Source organism: Ciona intestinalis, chromosome 8, assembly GCF_000224145.3.
Source record: "Ciona intestinalis chromosome 8, KH, whole genome shotgun sequence".
Classification (NCBI taxonomy): Eukaryota; Metazoa; Chordata; class Ascidiacea; order Phlebobranchia; family Cionidae; genus Ciona; species Ciona intestinalis.
The window spans coordinates 296,388-314,125 of record NC_020173.2 but is presented as its reverse complement, the minus strand read 5'-3'; the positions used below and the strand labels follow the sequence as shown (position 1 = coordinate 314,125).

The window sequence follows — 17,738 nt, the reverse complement described above, 5'->3', positions numbered from 1 at the left end:
TTTTAGCAGCAGACTTAATTTAGGTTTTATTATAACATATACAACATACAAAGTTTTAAAGTATTGCAGTGATGCTAAATTTTAGTTTTCTGAAACAGGGGTGGCATTCTTGGCTACCGACAAAACTAGTGGAAATCGGACTAAAATTAGTCGGCTTATTTTGACTGACTAACTTCTGTAATAAGTAACGCACAGAAAGTTAATCAGCTGACTAAAAAAATCGTGGTAATTAATAGTAAGGTGTAGTATCTATATCTATATTAAAATGTTTATTTTTAGAGTGTTACTACTAGACTATGTGGGCCACCTACAGTCGTACTCTGCTCTAAAATTAACTCTATTGGCTCTGTTTGTTTACCAAGCCAGCCTAACATATGGTGTGTGTGCTTGTTTAATGAGATGAAAACAAGGGTGTGGTTGCTTCAAATATTTATGAATTCTTTTTTCTAGAATTAAAGGTGTTTTTGTATAACTTCACACTTAAATATGTATTATATTGCAATGCATTTACTGGTGCAGAAACCTTTTTAAACTATGATAGGGTGAAAAAAGGTGGTTGATAAAGTGGATATGATATGACGATGTAATCAGCCCATAGCTGTGTTGTGCCAGTATTTATCATGTTGTATCCTCAAGCAAAATGGCAATGTTGCATTTGTTACCTAACACACTGATGAAAAATTAAGATAGATTGCAAACGTGTCAAGTGTAATGTGATACAGTATTTAAATGTATGCAAAAATAAGGATATTTTATAGAGCCAATATTCACATGCATAATATAGTTGAAATTTAATACTCTATCTATTAAATATCTAATAGATGTTTAAACATAGGAACGCACATTTAATATTTACAATTTATAAAACAATGACTCTAACTGTGAATTCATAATTCTGTATACATCATAGTACATAAACCTATTTCCACTTTAAAATACAAAGCAGAGATGCAGTTTTTACTCTTATCTTTTTTAAATATTTGTAGTAATTAAACCATAAATACTAAAATTAAAATGGGGACTTGTAGCTAAATGAAAACATAACAAACATTGCAAAAAGGGGTGAAATCAAAACGACAAAATTAATTTTCTTACTTTTAATATTTCACAGTATGTTATCGCCTGTTGGCCTGTATGTACAATATAATATCAAGTAGTTCACATGAAACTTTTTTTATTTTTGTGTGGCCTTGGTTGAATATCAAGATAAGATTGTTGTGTTATTGATCCAAAATCAATAATGTCCTTTACTGTTAAGATTTCTCACTAGTCACATATTGATCACCAAAGCTTTTGTCTTGATTCTACTCATGGTCAACCACTTGAGTGTGTGGTTTAATCTGGTTTCAGCTGGTATTGTCCAAAATGAAATGAATTACTACAGTAAAAACTGATATACTAATAATGTAATACTAATAGCTTAGCGGCTTAGCCTATACATTATATGCAAAAAAAAAATTAAAAATGCCCCACCAAATTACCTGTTAAGTTAAATCTTTTGAGCAATATTCTTTTCTTGTGTAGTTTAACAGGTAACTTTTAAATTGCATAGCGTTTAACTTTAACCCATAATTTATATTTTCCAAAGTCTTTTTTAGTTGTAATTTTAATAATTTTAAATAGAAACTAGGTGGCCAAACCCTGCTTGTAGGTTGTCACTATTTTAAACACTGTTTTAACTTCTCACAATGCTTGTAAGCTATGATCAAAAACCTTTGTAGGTGAACAAGCAACAGTTGCAGACGATAAAAGACCGTTTTTCGTCATTTTTATCCGGTGAAACTCAAATAGTGGCAGATGAAGCTTTCTGCAATGCAGTGTCGAGCTATTTTGAGGTACATGCCTGCTTTGTTTAAATTACATGTCTGTTACTATATAATGTAATGAATAATGATATTCAGTCAACTTGTTATTGTACACAATTCTTTAATGCTTTGCGCAAATGTATAAAAATATTCAGATAAAACTACCAGCGACATGCCAAAGTGGTTAGCGTTTCTGTCTTTAACCTAGAGGTAATGGGTTCAAGGCTCTTCGCTGCTGCCATTGTGGGCGTATGTGTCCTTCGGCAAGACACTTAAAGACAATTGCTCCAACCCAGTGGTCACTAATGGGTTGTCCAAATTATCAGTCATATATAATGAAGCAGCCTGTATATGTTTAAAATAGTGTATAACATAACGTAGCTAATTGTTGTTGTTGCAGGTTTTTCTAAAGAGTGATAGAGTAATGAGGATGGTACAAAGTGGGGGTTGCTCTGCAAATGATTTTCGAGAAGTTTTTAAAAATAATATTGAAAAACGTGTCAAAGGACTGCCCGAAATTGATGGATTAAGTAAAGAAACGGTAAGACACGAGATGTTTTGATAAAGTATAAAATGTTACCAGCATGGTCTTTAAATTTAATATTTTAAATAAAACTATAATTATAAGTGCTGTGTTTGTATTCTGTGAGTGGCATCGGCTTTTTTCTATTTTTATTATTTTTTTAATTTCTTTGTATAGTTGGAATTGCTGCAGATGTACTAAGAAACCCTGGTGATTTTTATTCATAAATTGAATGAATGAACCTTTACTTTATTAGATGAGACCATTGTTTCAGAGTTGGTGGCAGCTTTTATATAATGCAGCTTTGGTAGAAACATATTTAAGATTAGAAAAACTAATTGTTGATTAGTACTTATCTGCCCATCAAACTACTAAATTACCAACTGCTTATTTATTATTTACATTCAAGTCATTATGTGTGACAAAACACATGATGTCACTTCTAATTTTAAATTTTTAACCCCTCCCTCATACCATGCACTTCAACATTCATGGTGGTAAGTATTTCTAAACTACAAATTGCTACATTTAATGAATCTTCTTACCCAGGTCTTATCTTCTTGGATGGCCAAGTTTGATGCCATATACCGAGGTGAAGAAGATCCTCGTCGTCCTGGCAACCGCCTCCCATCATCTGCGGCATCCGAGCTCATACTAAGCAAGGAGCAATTGTACGAGATGTTCCAGAACATTTTGTCAATTAAAAAGTTTGAGCACCAGTTGCTTTACAATGCATGCCAGGTAATTTTGTTTTTGTAAACGGTAACTTGGTTGCACATATTAAGCCCACACTTTATAGAAAACCCATCATTATTTTATGTTTTAAACTGCATTGTGTTCGTTTGCATATTTTTTATAGTAGATTTCTGATAATTTTGCAGAATGTTTAAGTTTAATAATTGTTTATAAATGACCAAATGTTTTAGCTGTGTCTAAAATCACGATAAATTGTATTTATTGCTAAACATTACCACACAACCAAATAAACTCATTTCTCACAATCATAATGTTGTAATAGTTGGACAGCACAGACGAACAAGCTGCAGCGATACGACGAGAATTAGACGGCCGCATGCACGCTGCCGATAAAATTGAGGGGCAGCGGCGTTTTCCAAAATTCTACCGCAAAGGAAATGAGGTCGAGGCTCATCTTCAAGGACAATATATCGATGAATTACGATCGCAGGTGATTGAAGATAGATTAAACCACAAAGGTTTAATGAATTTCTTTTCAAGTGCTGCTTATGGTACAGGTCTATACATTAACCAATCAAACTTTGTTGGCTTGACTTGGTGTAGAGCTTGCAATTTTATGCCCTACTTTATTTTATTTTGTTTAATTTTTCATAAAACCTAAATAAAGTTCATCACTTATGCTTTTAGTATGCAAACCAATATTATATGATTCATATTTTGGTTTTTACTTTACATCAAATTAAAACATTGTATCACTTCAAAAAGAACATTGTACTAAATATTGGAAAATAAGATTTATAAAGTTATTTTTTTGTATTTCAATCTTGTTATTTTGTACAATAGCACAACATATCCTTTGAAGCAGCAGTTGTGCCAATGAGGAAATAAGGTTTCAAAGATAATTTAAATTCACAACCACTAAGGAATTTACCAAATATTGCAATCAAATGTACATTAAACATTTGCCTGAAAAAAATCCGTTCTTGGAAAGAAATTCAATTATGTTTTGCAATAATTGAAATTATTAATCTAATTGCAACAATTAAACTTTTCTACTCGTCCCGTTTAATCTGGTTACATGAGTTAAATTGAAGTTTAAATAATTAATAAATTTAAACATGAAACCGCAGGGAAATTCAAAGGTGGTTTGTAATTCTAAATCGTGTCAAATGAATCCATTTTGTTTAATGTCGAAATGAGAAAACACAAAATTAAACAGTTTTATATATTTTTTATATTTGTGATTTAAAATTTCTTTGTAAATGAAAATAGTTTTAGTTGAAAAGAAACAATTTAAATAATTGATTTAACAAGTTTATCGTTAGCAATTTTTGTTAGCTATAAATTTTAATAATAAAGTTATTGCTTTCCAACTAAACATACTGTAGAAGTAATTATTGCACATATCTATAAATATTTATTGTTATCTGTTTCAGGTTAACTTATTGATGGCCAATCTTGAGTCTCTCCCTGTTTCTAGAGGTAGCAATGACAAGTCTTACCCACTGAGAGGTTTACGAAGAATGCAAGCCCCCATTTCCATGGTGGACCAATCAAATGAAGATGACACCCCACTTTCTAAAGCTGATGTCATTCTCCAGTTTACCCTTGAGGTACTAGCTTTATTTGTTTTAAGTTGTGAGATCACTTGTGTTGTGATAGGAAAATTGCGAGAATTATTCTGTACCATACTGCTATTATTACATTTTTTTAAATTAGAAAAATGTTTTATTACCTTCGTTGCAATTAGTGCAAACAATGTAACTGACTGAGGAGTACTGGTATTATGCTGATTGGGAATTGGTTCAAAATAGCAATGTGTTAAACTGTAATCTTTCTACCAGGTGGTTGTGATTGAAGTACAAGGTCTTAAGTCCCTTGCCCCAAATAAGATTGTATATTGTACAATGGAAGCAGATGGTGGTGCAAAGCTGCAAACAGACCAAGCTGAAGCCAGCAAACCTGTGTAAGTTTGCTGGAGCATTGATTAGCTTAATGCTGATGCCAAACTTATTGATTATTGACAAACCAACAGTTAAAAGCACATTAAGGTGCAATTATCCTTTTCTATAGATTTTTCTTTTAATGGTAGCATCGTAATTGCTGTGGATTACTCTGTGACATAAAGGACTGTGGTCCAATCACGTATTGAATATTTAATTGTTTGTATCGGGGGCATAAGTATCTTTTTGAAATTTGTTTACATTTATAGAAAAGAGGTATTTCTATTTATATAATTACATTGGGGGAATCATGGTCCAAAACAGGTTCAAGCCTTTTAGCTATTCAAATATTACATTTTTATTAAATGAATATTTACAACGATATTACTACATTCTTATCTTTTAGAAGTTAGTGCAGCTGCCTCGTTAGGAAGGAGTACAACTTAATGTCATATTTTATGGTCTTTTATTACACTTTCTCTGCATGTGGGCATTTATTTTATAGTCCTTTCAAACATAGCATAATGTATAGTAACGTGTATGTAAATAACAGATGGGATACACAAGGTGATTTCACCACCACCCACCCTCTACCACTCGTTAAAGTCAAACTTTTTACCGAAAGCACAGGAATGCTGTCTATTGATGACAAGGAGCTGGGAAAGGTATGTTATTTCTATTTTCTATTGCAAATTCTATGTTTCGGAATATTGTTTTTGTGTTTTGGTGATCTCTATGGGTTACATTTGATATATATGCAAATATGTAATTTGAATGGTTTACTTTATAATATATATTGTTTTTATGTTTTTGTAAAATACCATAAAGATTAATTTTAAAGATCATTCAGGAATAACGATTTTTTAAACCACCTAACATATCAAACAGCTTATATTAATAACGTACAGGTTGTTCTTCACCCAACACCAAACAGTCCCAAGTCGCCAGAGTGGTATCATATGCAAGTGCCCAAGAACAGTGCTGACCAACAGGTATTCTTATTTCTTACTAGTGTTTCAGAACTATTTGGATTTCAGATTAGTTATGTTTTGGCATATTTACTGACTTGATTAGCAAGTCGCTTTTAAATTGACATATTTTAAGCTGTTTCATTGCGAAAGGCAGGTGAAACCCTGGTCAAATGTATTTTTTTTCAGATTCGAATCAAGCTTGCAATAAGAATGGATCGACCGCTTAATATGAAACACTGTGGATATTTGTGGGCACAAGGAAGGTCCGTGTGGAAGAAATGGAAAAGGAGATATTTTATTCTTGTGCAGGTAATTTGGAAGTACTAGTGCATGGTGCGCAAACTTTATTATTAAAGTTCAGAATGTATTAAAATTGACTAAGGTTGCATTTTCACATATTCTAAGCATGTGCGAGTTGCCGGGAATAATCCACATGGCTGCATATATTATATTATGCTATTATTAAAAGCTCACATGAAAAGATATTTGTTCTCAGTCACTTACTCAACTTAAAATTCCTCATTTCAAATTGCTTTTAATTTCTCATTGATTGGCCACAAATCAGACATAAAATATTTATAATTATGTTGCTGACGTTTCTTATTCCCAGGTGAGCCAATACAACTTTGCAATGTGTAGCTACCAAGAGCGAAAATCGGAACCAAACGAGATGATGCAGCTTGATGGCTTCACGGTGGATTACACGGTGCCTGAACTTGACCATGAAGGGGGAAGAGCTTTCTTTAATGCTGTCAAGGAAGGAGACTCGGTTATGTTTGCAAGGTTTTGCTTTATAATTCTTTAAATATTTATTAAAACTTTGTTAAATCTTATCTTGGTGATAAAACTTAATAAATAATTATTTGTTTTCAAAAAATAATTTTAATATTGTAATCATGTGTATGAACATTGCTATGGAATTTCATAAATAAAAATACTACCAAACCTTAATCCAAAACTGTAAATGCTAAAGTCCTTGAAACAATTCTGAGTTTCTCATAGAAAAGTAGTCTTACTACAAAATGTCTCTTGACTTCCGTGTAACTCAAAATTGAAACAAATCGTTATTGTCACCAGTGATGATGAACAAGACAGAATACTGTGGGTGCAGGCAATGTACCGAGCAACTGGCCAATCCCACAAACCTGTACCACCAACTCAAGTTCAAAAACTCAGTGCTGGCAAGCATGGACAGCTGGATGCACCAATTTCACAATTCTGTAAGTCTGCTTGATATGTCATACTTATTGCCTTCATGCATTGATTAATTATGTGTCAAGCTTTAATGTTATTTTATTTGTATTTGCAGCAAGAAAATGAATTTTAATAAAAAAAAACAAATTAAAATATTAACTGTCACTCTTTTAAAATGAGGTCGTTGACTCCTCTATAGTGTATTCTCATTCTTAATCCCAAACCACAAACTACACTGTGGGTTGAGCAAGTTGTAAAAGAAATGAGTTTGCAGTATGCACTAATGTAAATCACTCAGCTACAATTAAAAGTTGCAAGCGTGGACAGATTCTCATTAATCGGACTGTCTCTGCATTAAATAATTAATTCATTGATTATGGGACTGCACTCTGTTAATAATAAATCAACACAAACAAACAAAGTAATTAACAAAAAAGGATAAAAGGTTTATACTGAAGCTCACAAATCCATAATGTGATTGGACAATCAATGTTTTTTGACATCCAACTTAAATATTCCACCCAACCAGCCTATTTTGTTTAACTTTTGTATTAAGAAAGTAGTAAAAAGACTATTTCTGAACATTGTAACACCTGAACAATTTTCAGGTTAAAACGTGTCAAGCACAGTATCATATGCTGGCAAGACAGTAACTGTGTTTCTCTCTCTTGTATTTCTAACATCACTCAAACCCCACAGATGCAGACAGAGCACGAAAACATGGCATGGATGATTTTATATCAGCAGATCCTTGTAAATATGATCACTCAAGTTTATTTGAGTTGTTGCAGAGACTAACATTGGACCACAGACTCAATGAAAGTTATTCATGCCTGGTATGTGGATCGTACTCGTACACTTTGTGTCGTTTGTAGTTTTTATTCTTGACGGAACTTACTTTATATTACAGGTTTATAAACAGCACAAAAAAGAAATTCTTTAATATAACCTAAAATTAACTACAGCACAAAAATAAGACAAATCTAGTCATGGAATCTCTAAATAACTTAAGTTCCACCTAGTCAAGTCTTATTAGCTGTATAAGAATGATGTATAAAAGTAAAAATTGCATTCATTTAGATCAAGTTCGGGTACTAGAGACTACATTACTAGATTGTAGGCAGTACTAGATTGTATTTTTGTTGTGTTTCCCCACACTGTTGTAGTGAAATGGGTTAGTTAATATATAACAGGTGATCTGTCAAAATTATTTTAATCAGCTTTACATACATACACCGTATGAATGATTCATGTCCCATTAATACTCCATGTTGCAATGTGTTCACCATATGGTATGTGGTTCATAAACAGCTTTAAATAATCTTTTTAAATATGTTGTCCTTGCAATTATAAGATAAAGTGAGTATGAAGGCTATTTATAGTTAAAGGTTAAATTATTCCATAGTGTGCCAAGCCATATTTAAGACTTCAATTTTTAAAGTTAGCCTGTGGCAATAAGAATTGAGCCAACAAAGCATATCATGTCTACTGTCTCACTGCAACTGAGTTAGAATCTTAACATTAAATATTCATACAGGGTTGGTTCTCTCCTGGCCAAGTATTTGTATTGGATGAATATTGTGCAAGATATGGTGTTCGTGGTTGTCATAGACACTTATGTTATCTAGCAGGCAAGTATGACTGGGTGGTGGCTGCTCATACTAAGATACACTGTCTTATAACCTAATATCACAGATTTATTGGAAAGGGCCCGGAATGGGATAATGGTTGACCCGACATTGTTACATTATAGCTTTGCTTTCTGCGCAAGCCATATTTATGGGAACAGGTATGTGCATCACAACTATTCAAAACAAGGTATGGAAGTGTGGGAATCTAAAAGAGCAATTTTGTGCTGGGATGTAAATTTTATATCCAAACTTTTGAAAAACAAATTTTTCATCTAAACCGTCACACAGTAAATGTGTGTGGTTCAATATGGTAATATTGTTACTTATTTACTTAGACCTGATGGTATTGGAACAATAACACTGGATGAGAAGCAGAGGTTTGATGAGATACAAGACCAGTTAAAGAATCACCTCATGAACCAGATCACACACTTCAGATATTGTTTTCCATTTGGTCGTCCACAAGGTGCATTGAAAGCAACACTCTCATTGTTGGAGAGGGTGAGTTGTCTTTCATTGCATTTGTGTTTTTACACCTTTTATTTTATTATTTTCTCATCTGTATCTGTTCAGTGTTAATTTTTAAGCTAGGAAACATTTTCATGCCATTAATAAAACCTGTTGTTGTTTACATTTTACCTACACGTAACGTGAAACTGCCGAGTCTGTTAGACTACAACATAAAGTAATTTCTGGTTGATTTGTTCAGGTTATGATGCGTGATATTGTAACCCCGGTACCTGCTGAAGATGTTAGAGCCGTGATTAAACATTGTTTAGAAGAAGCTGCGTTGGTTAATTACACACGTGTGTCAGAATATGCAAAAGTGGATGGTGAGTTTCACAATATGAGTTAATAAGCACTTTTATATTAATGGTTTTATTCTTTTTACTCGAATTTATCATAAATATACTATATCTTGCCCCATATTACCTGAGGACTCACTCTGTTGGAAAATTGTTCATTCAACTCATTGTGAGTAAAAAACATAACTTTGATCCAAAAACACACTTAGACTGTGTTTAAATTTATATTGCGTACCTTCTTTTTTGTTCATATAAAAGGTCATTGTGACATAACTTCCAGTCTATACAGCCTGTTGTTGCAGCTTAATATTTAATCTAAGCTTACATAGTAAGGTCACATACAGTATACACACAATACTTGCGTATATGTGGAATGTTTATACTTAAAGTTTTATTTTAACTGATAATAATACAGCTTCGATCATTCATTTATCATCAAATATGTGAATACGGTTTTCAAGAAAATGTTGGTCTTTTTTAAAGTAATATGCTGTTTGGGCAAATTTATTTTGCAATCAATTTTTCAACATGTCGTAAACATTTAGAATGAGTATAAATAAGCTTTTTTAAAGGGGCATACCAACGAAAAATCAAAACTTGTGTATTGATAGATATGCTCAAATGTGATCTAAAGCTACCATCAAAGTTTTAAAATACAAAACAGCTTTTGAAAAAAATGAGTTTGAAAACCGCAAATTCGACCGCTGGAGTAAAAAAAAATTGGCCGTTGCGCAATGCATCCTATAAGAAAAAAATTCACTCAACTTTGATCGTTTCTAGTTTCTAAAATACTAAAGAAAATTTAAATTTTATTTCTGATTTGGTATAATGAATGCTTCTTCTTCAAGAATATATAAAAAAATTGTAAAACATAGACTTTGTTATGTTTTAATTTTTCGATTGAACGTAGCTACATGATATGCTGACTAAGCACTTTTTTTCTTATTAGTTAGTTTTTAGCACTTTTTTTATATTAAAAAGTTTATTATGTCTCACTAGTACCTACTGTACCATTTTTTTTATAAAAAAGTCAGTTTTTCGTGTTTAAAAGTCGGTTTGAAAATATGCTGAGTCGGCATAATCTGGTATGTACCTACGTTCAATCGAAAAATTAAAACATATTAAAGTCTATGTTTTACAATTTTTTTATATATTCTTGAAGAAGAAGCATTCATTATACCAAATCAGAAATAAAATTTGAATTTTCTTCTGTATTTTAGAAACTATAAACGATCAAAATTGAGTGAATTTTTTTCTAATGGGAAATCCCATGCTTTGTCAAAATGACCGATTTTTTTTTACTCCAGCGGGTTTTTTTCACGCGATTTTTTTAGAAGCCAAATCGTTTTGGCAAACTTTGATGGTACGATTAGGTAACATTTGAGCATATCTATCCATTAACAAATTTTCATTTTTCATTGGTATGCCCCTTTAATTAAATTTTTTCAAGCTGCTCAAAAGGATTCAAACAAAACAAAACCTGAACAAGGAGAAACCAGTAGGTGTTTGTACTTGTAGTGTTCCATTAAATATTTCTTTATTTAATGGAATAGTGGAAATTGGCATAGTATGTTTCATAGTCTCGTATTATTAACATGGATATTTCAATTTATTGTGAATATATAGGCCAGTAAGTTAAAATAATGGTACAAGTATCCTATGCAATACCTGTATGTTATATAGTTAGCTTAAAGTAATTCTGTAAAGATACCTTAGCATAGTCATGTAGTATTCATTATATATATAGGCAATTGCCTCCCATGGATCTATAAACTAACATAATTACCTTGCATGTATGTTTAGTTCTAATACAGCCTACACTACAATGCATTTGTATCTTCACACAGCACATGTTAAATTATAAGCAACTACATTATCAACTTGTGGGATATTTAATAAAGTTTCATTTTTATTTTTAGATGATTTTACCTGCAACAACCACTTAACTATTTCCACTTTTTTTGCTCTTTTTATAATTTGTTATTAAAGAAAAGTTGAGTTAATTTGATGGTTTTATTTGCAGAAAGTTTGAATGAAGCTTCTTCTCGTAGGTTGGAGGTGATTATTCACTTGGCTGAGTTATGTATTGATGTGCTGCAACAAAACGAGGAACATCACTTTGAGGTTTCTACTTTACCCAATATTTTACATATAATCAATAACCTTTCACTTGACTTGTTGTTTGTTCTTGATTTGCCTGAAATTAAAAATCATTTGTATGTCGAAAAATTAAAACCTTAAATTAATCACCTTATAAATTGATTCGCATTCTCTCTTATTTTTTAATATTCTTTATTGTTTGTTAGTAAAGTAGATAACATTTTATTTGATATTTTGATGTAAAAATTAACTGGGGGACACAAATTTAACCTAAAATATTTACTTTGTGAGTGAGTTTTAGTATACTGATATATTAGATTCATATTAATAATGGAAGCCAAACTAAGAGTCTGTTCGTATAATGTCACTCCTGTTAGAGGTAATATCACCATAGATAGACACACAATGTACATAATATCTATTATTAACCACTATCTAAAAATCATATTATTGATTGACATTTTGTTTTTTATTTATATTTGATTTTTTCTTCCTTCCAATTAACTGAGGTGTATATGTTAATCATATATGTGAAATCATGCATTGTCTTGTTATTAATCAAAAAAATTGAACGTTCGTTTTTATTCTGTGCACTTACAAACTAAGGGAAGAGAGGTAAGACAGCTTGTTGGTTGTAGTAACATTTGGTGCTTGCATGCAAAATATGATTTTGTGTTATTGCTGTGTTACAAATAAAATATTTTGTTATAATATCATTGTGTAATATAGAATATTAGATTGTGTATGAATTGTTGCTTTTTAATTTCTAAAGTATTGTATTATATTACATTTTCCTGTAATATAAGTTTGTTGCATTATTTTTTGTAATATATGTTTTAAAACTGTACTAGATTAAAAAATGCGTATTCTTATTTAGTTTCTTTTAAATTTAAAAGCGTCTTTTTTTCTGTGCATGATGGACAACATATGGTGTGTTAAGTGCTTGGGTGGCTGCTTTGTGGTAAATGGTGGTTACCTTAAGTTTGGACAGAGATATTCATATCATTACAGAAACTCATATCAAGTGGTTTTTATCTTTATGAGTTCGCCTCTTAATTACTATACCTGCAGAATGATGAATATAAATTTGACACCAAAACATTTTCTATCATTAGTAAGGTTTTCTATTTATTGGGGCAATGAAGCATTGGTGTGCCGAACAGCCTGTATTGTCCCTGTTTAAGTAAATAATCCCTAAAAAAGTAATTATTTGAAGTGCCACTCTAAACATCTGCACATCATCAATCACTAATACCTGAATTTTTATTTTGATAAAACTCATAATTATTATTTGATAACAGCAACTACATTGTATTTTTTTTCACCCAGGCATTTGCGTGGTTCAGTGACTTAATGACAGAACATTCCGAGATTTTCTGGTCGTTATTTGCCGTAGATATGGACACAGTGATTGAAAAACAACCGCCTGATACTTGGAATTCATTCCCTCTGTTCCAACTTCTTAATGATTATCTCATTAATGACCGTAAGTTGATATTTATTTTAACTTTTGGTATGGGGTTCTGTTTGAAGCATTTTTTTTAATGATTTTTCTTCACCAGGGAACCAGTTTAGAGGGAAACAGTTCAATATTTCATAGACATGCAAAATGCACTATGGTAGTGACTGACTAAAAATAGTTGGCAACTTCCAGCAGAATAAAACGTTGAGCATCACTGTAAGAGTGCAATAGAGAACGGCTGCTAAATTATTTTGTTGCTATGCCTTTGAAATCCGATAGTGAAAGATTTTTTTAATGAAAAGTATTTGTTGGTACTGACTCAATTCAGTTAAGTTATGGGAAAAAATTGTTGGATGAAATTTTGGGAAAATTAAAACAATCTACCACGATGTCACTGTGCGCAGTCTGTGAACCAATGAGTTAAAATATAACAATGATATAACAAAGTTTTGTTTATGTGAAGAACCTGTTTGCTTACAGATGTGGATGTTTTAATTTTTGATGATGTTTTATTATCTGCCACAGATACTTTAAGAGACGGTCGCTTCCATTGTCATCTTCGTGACACATTTGCACCACTTGTGATAAGATATACCGACCTCATGGAATCTTCCATCGCACAATCTATTCATCATGGCTTTGGTAAAGATGGTTGGAGCTCAAGCAAGTGAGTTGCAACGTGTCTGTATTTGCTTATAACTTTATGCTTTGAACCAAAAGTACTGGTTTTATAAAAATTGTATCATCTTGTAAATCATGGGTGTTGTTTGCTTTACATAAGTGGGAAAAGTGTCAGAATTTCAGTTATTCATTGTTACCAAGTAAAAATACTAACTTAAACTGGTAAAATTTAGGTAGTTTGGAAAAGTAGACTGGCAACTACTGTTATAGCAAATCTATGGTTCAAAAGTTGTACAATATTCATTTATCACCACCTGCCTGCCTTTACAGCTCAGGCAAAAACACGATAGCAAACGATGTTTTATGGAAACTTGATGCTCTGCAATCATTTGTACGAGAACTACACTGGCCAGATGCAATATTTGCTTGTCACATCGAACACAGACTTAAACTTATGGCATCGGACATGATTCAAAGTGTTGTGTCAAGGTGGGAAGGAAATTATGGTTTTAGAATAAATGTCAAAACTGATTTCTACTAGAATTGTGTTAACTCGTAAGCTGGCACAAGGTGTATAAAACAGAACACCCAAGACGACTGTCATTACCCTGTCACGCTAGGATAACTTTGTTACCTTTATTTATTCCATTTGATTAACAACAATATTTATCACAGAACTGTCCAGAGGTTTAATGTTATCTTGGCTTCATGTCGAGTATCTGTTGACTTCATGGTCACCTCCCAGATATGTTCCCTTATAAATGTGGCGCTCGAGTGCAGGTAACTCAATTTTTTATTCTTTGGGTTGTTCTTGTGTCTCTCAGTAGATGAGAGAAGTCTCAGTAGATGGTGTCAGAGATTTATTTTCTTACCACTTTTTAAAAAACATATTTAATTAACATGGTGATCTATTTAGTCTCAAGTATAGTAAACAGCTGATATCATACTTAACTATTTCTTTTGGGTTCAATTTTTTGAAGATGAGTTAAGATTTAAAAATAAATAAAGTTAATCTAGGAAATTAAAAATAACTGGATTAATATTATGTTTGAGCTGAAAAATGATCTGTGATGCAGGAAACAGTCAGTGAAAATCTGCGCCTCCGGACACGATGCATCAGGAACTCAACATCTTTATCATGTAGAAGTTGATGAGGTGCTCGAATCCGCATTCTCACAGATGGAGGGCCAGATTGTTGACAAGGTAACTGTCGCATACTAGAAATTTCTCTAAATTCGTGCCCCTACTGTGTTTCCATAAGCTTTTATTTTATTCATACGTTTAACACCAAAGCCACACATTAATAATCTTTTCCAAAACCCAACTGCCGCGTTTTCTGGCATTGCGACACAATGAGGTTCGACATAATGAACGATGTTACGTCACACCTGCTGTGATGTAGTGGCTTACGGCCAATAACAACAATAACAAAAAACAACTTGTGACAGTAAAGTAGCAATATGTGTTAATGTAGTGGTTAAACACTTAAAAACTAAAACAAACAAACAGTTGGGACTTTAAAAAAAAGTTATTCCTTTATGGATATAATGAATTGAATTTATTAAATTATGCTAAGGGTAACTTTTGGCAAAAGTTAAACATCTTAAAAGGAAACTGGAGTTATTTTATCATTTTTGTTCATTCAGTACTCACTTCGTTGTTTCTAACAATACTACTTTGTTCTGTATTTTACCTTAAAGTTCTTGTTAGGTTAGGTTAGGTTAGGTTAGGTATAATGGAATAGTTACAAAATTCAAAAGTGGACATAAGTAAAGTTTCTGATTTTTTTTTTACTTTTAGTTCACGAAAGTGTTGGAATCAGTGTTGGTAAAGTTATCAAGATATGATGAAGGTTCATTCACTGCGTCATTGTTTACACTAACTGTAAGGTTATGTTTTGACACGAGTTATTTTATGTATTTTAGTTTTGGAAACAAAAATTAGACATTCGAGTAGATTTTCAAACATTGCAAATTTCTGCTTAAAACATGCATTAAGTCTATTTAAATGATAATTTTTAACAGATTGGTGTATAACTTTTAGTTAAGAAAACATTTCCAACTAGTTTGGCTAGCTATAAGAAATTGGTCACTTCACCTAGGCTCATAATAAATAACTTCATGAACAGAAACCAGGTATGGAGCTTGCCAACAACTTCATTTATTTCATTCGAGCAAACCAGGATGTGTTGCGTGAATCTATCTGCGATGAATTGTTTGTTGAAGCTCTGTTTTCTGTAAGTTTATATTCACTTTATATCATAAGTACTTTGTAGATATTTCTTGATTGTCTTGTGTTATTTTAAGAATGAATTTATAAAATGCTGGTATGAAAAAATTCTGATGATGGAAAATGTTTAACTTTTATAGCGGACATGTTAAAAATATTGGAATTTTATTTATATTATACATTACAGAAATAATAGGTAATTCCAAAGTTTGTTATGGCTGCATATTTTAAATATAATTCCCATCCTACCAACACACATATAAGGCTGTTGTGTTATATAATCATTAAGTAATGTATATGTACTAAACTAAACGTGAATATGTGACAGAACTGGTACGAAACAAGTGTTAAGCTGCTTGCCACGTGGCTTACAGAGAGATCCGAGTTACAACTCAACATATACCAGCTGAAGACTCTCATCAAATTATTCAAGAAATTCTACCATGATTTTGAAATGCAGGGAGTCACTGACGTAAGAACGAATAAAAACTTTGAAAGCGTCCACAAGAGACTGACCGTAAGTTGTTCCATAATTACCTGGTTAACACCAATGTTTAATACACAATCACTCTGACTGCTTTGCCATGGTGCCGGTAACCACTAACCTATATTAAGTTTAATAGCCTACCCAAATCTATTACTCTCCTTATTTTTTTTATTCAGCAACAGTTTTACCATATAACTTGTTTGTATCATAAAATTACAATTCTTTAACTACTGCATGTCATTTAAATTGAAACCTAAAGCAATGCATGATATATAATGGAACTACCAATTTTATAACTCATATTGCAGGTTGAGGAAGCTACAGCATCTGTGACCACTGGTCCGCTTGGCAACCACATCACTATGAAGGAAAGTGAAGATGAAGTCGAGGATGACGATTAGTTGCCATAGAAATCATAAACAGCGTATTTACAAGACAACATGTTGCAAGTTTTTCTATTTTTACTTAATTCTTTTCTTCAAATGTCTGATGTTATTTTACTACTTCAATTTACAGCTGCTGGTTTTCAAACTTTAACGTTCCTGATGTTTTTTCTGTTGTTTTGTGTTGTATCCTTTTTAAAACATCACTATTTGTATTATATTATTTGTAGGGAGGTTTGGTTTTCATTTGCAACAAAAATGACACAACTGCTGCTGTGTTCCGAATGCTTTTATTTATTTTCATTGTGTATTATTCCTAAATGTATTATGTCAACATTCTTTAGATACAATCATTGGTATTTTACTGTTTAATGTTCAAACGCACACTCAACAACTTTGGAAATTTTTCTCATTATAAATGTATTTTCAGTTTTTTGTGTGTTCAACAATACCAGGTGCTCTGTTAAGTTTAAGCACAGCGCACACAAAGACACACAAACACTTGGATGTTTATTATAACATGGTATATTGAGTTGATTTTTCACTGTAGATCTATATCCTAAAGTAGATTTTATCCCTATATCCTGTAATGTAGGAGTGTGCATTTGTGCCATTCTGTTGAATTCAGTATTTCATTGTAATTGTGCAATTCATTTTAAACTTTGTAGTTCCTTGGTGAGGTCAATTTAGTTGCAATTGGCATCCTGTTGCACATATTCTGTTTCTGTTCATTTGAATCTTTGTTTTAGTCATTAGTCCTGCCAGGTAATAAAGATAAAATTGAAGTTTCAATTGAGTGTCACCTAATGTTACAAGCAGAATTTTTACACTGGACGTTTTTCTAGAATTCCTTAAAGGGGCCAATGATAGTCCGATACCTATTGGTC

The 17,738-nt window shown here is 32.1% G+C and overlaps 1 protein-coding gene across 3 annotated transcripts in view; it reads left to right on the top strand.

Annotated features, from left to right (window-relative positions):
* The window catches only part of LOC100182731 (calcium-dependent secretion activator 1-like), an 18,268-nt gene extending 625 nt beyond the window's left edge, over positions 1-17,643 (top strand). Inside the window, exons 3-30 of one of the 3 annotated variants that reach the window (XM_018812978.2) lie at positions 1,722-1,835; positions 2,206-2,346; positions 2,878-3,069; positions 3,347-3,514; positions 4,461-4,637; positions 4,869-4,990; positions 5,521-5,632; positions 5,876-5,959; positions 6,125-6,247; positions 6,549-6,721; positions 7,016-7,158; positions 7,832-7,968; positions 8,670-8,763; positions 8,828-8,921; positions 9,099-9,264; positions 9,473-9,596; positions 11,020-11,067; positions 11,593-11,693; positions 12,276-12,284; positions 12,999-13,155; positions 13,657-13,798; positions 14,083-14,241; positions 14,428-14,532; positions 14,829-14,955; positions 15,553-15,636; positions 15,881-15,988; positions 16,310-16,498; positions 16,777-17,643. In XM_018812978.2, coding sequence (XP_018668523.1) covers positions 1,722-1,835; positions 2,206-2,346; positions 2,878-3,069; positions 3,347-3,514; positions 4,461-4,637; positions 4,869-4,990; positions 5,521-5,632; positions 5,876-5,959; positions 6,125-6,247; positions 6,549-6,721; positions 7,016-7,158; positions 7,832-7,968; positions 8,670-8,763; positions 8,828-8,921; positions 9,099-9,264; positions 9,473-9,596; positions 11,020-11,067; positions 11,593-11,693; positions 12,276-12,284; positions 12,999-13,155; positions 13,657-13,798; positions 14,083-14,241; positions 14,428-14,532; positions 14,829-14,955; positions 15,553-15,636; positions 15,881-15,988; positions 16,310-16,498; positions 16,777-16,869 — 3,486 coding nt within the window. In that variant the 3' untranslated portion in view covers positions 16,870-17,643. The remainder of the gene's footprint in view (positions 1-1,721; positions 1,836-2,205; positions 2,347-2,877; positions 3,070-3,346; positions 3,515-4,460; positions 4,638-4,868; positions 4,991-5,520; positions 5,633-5,875; positions 5,960-6,124; positions 6,248-6,548; positions 6,722-7,015; positions 7,159-7,831; positions 7,969-8,669; positions 8,764-8,827; positions 8,922-9,098; positions 9,265-9,472; positions 9,597-11,019; positions 11,068-11,592; positions 11,694-12,275; positions 12,285-12,998; positions 13,156-13,656; positions 13,799-14,082; positions 14,242-14,427; positions 14,533-14,828; positions 14,956-15,552; positions 15,637-15,880; positions 15,989-16,309; positions 16,499-16,776) is intronic. The other 2 variants (XM_018812979.2, XM_018812980.2) reach the window with 2 other exon arrangements.
* The last annotated feature ends 95 nt before the right edge of the window (positions 17,644-17,738 follow it).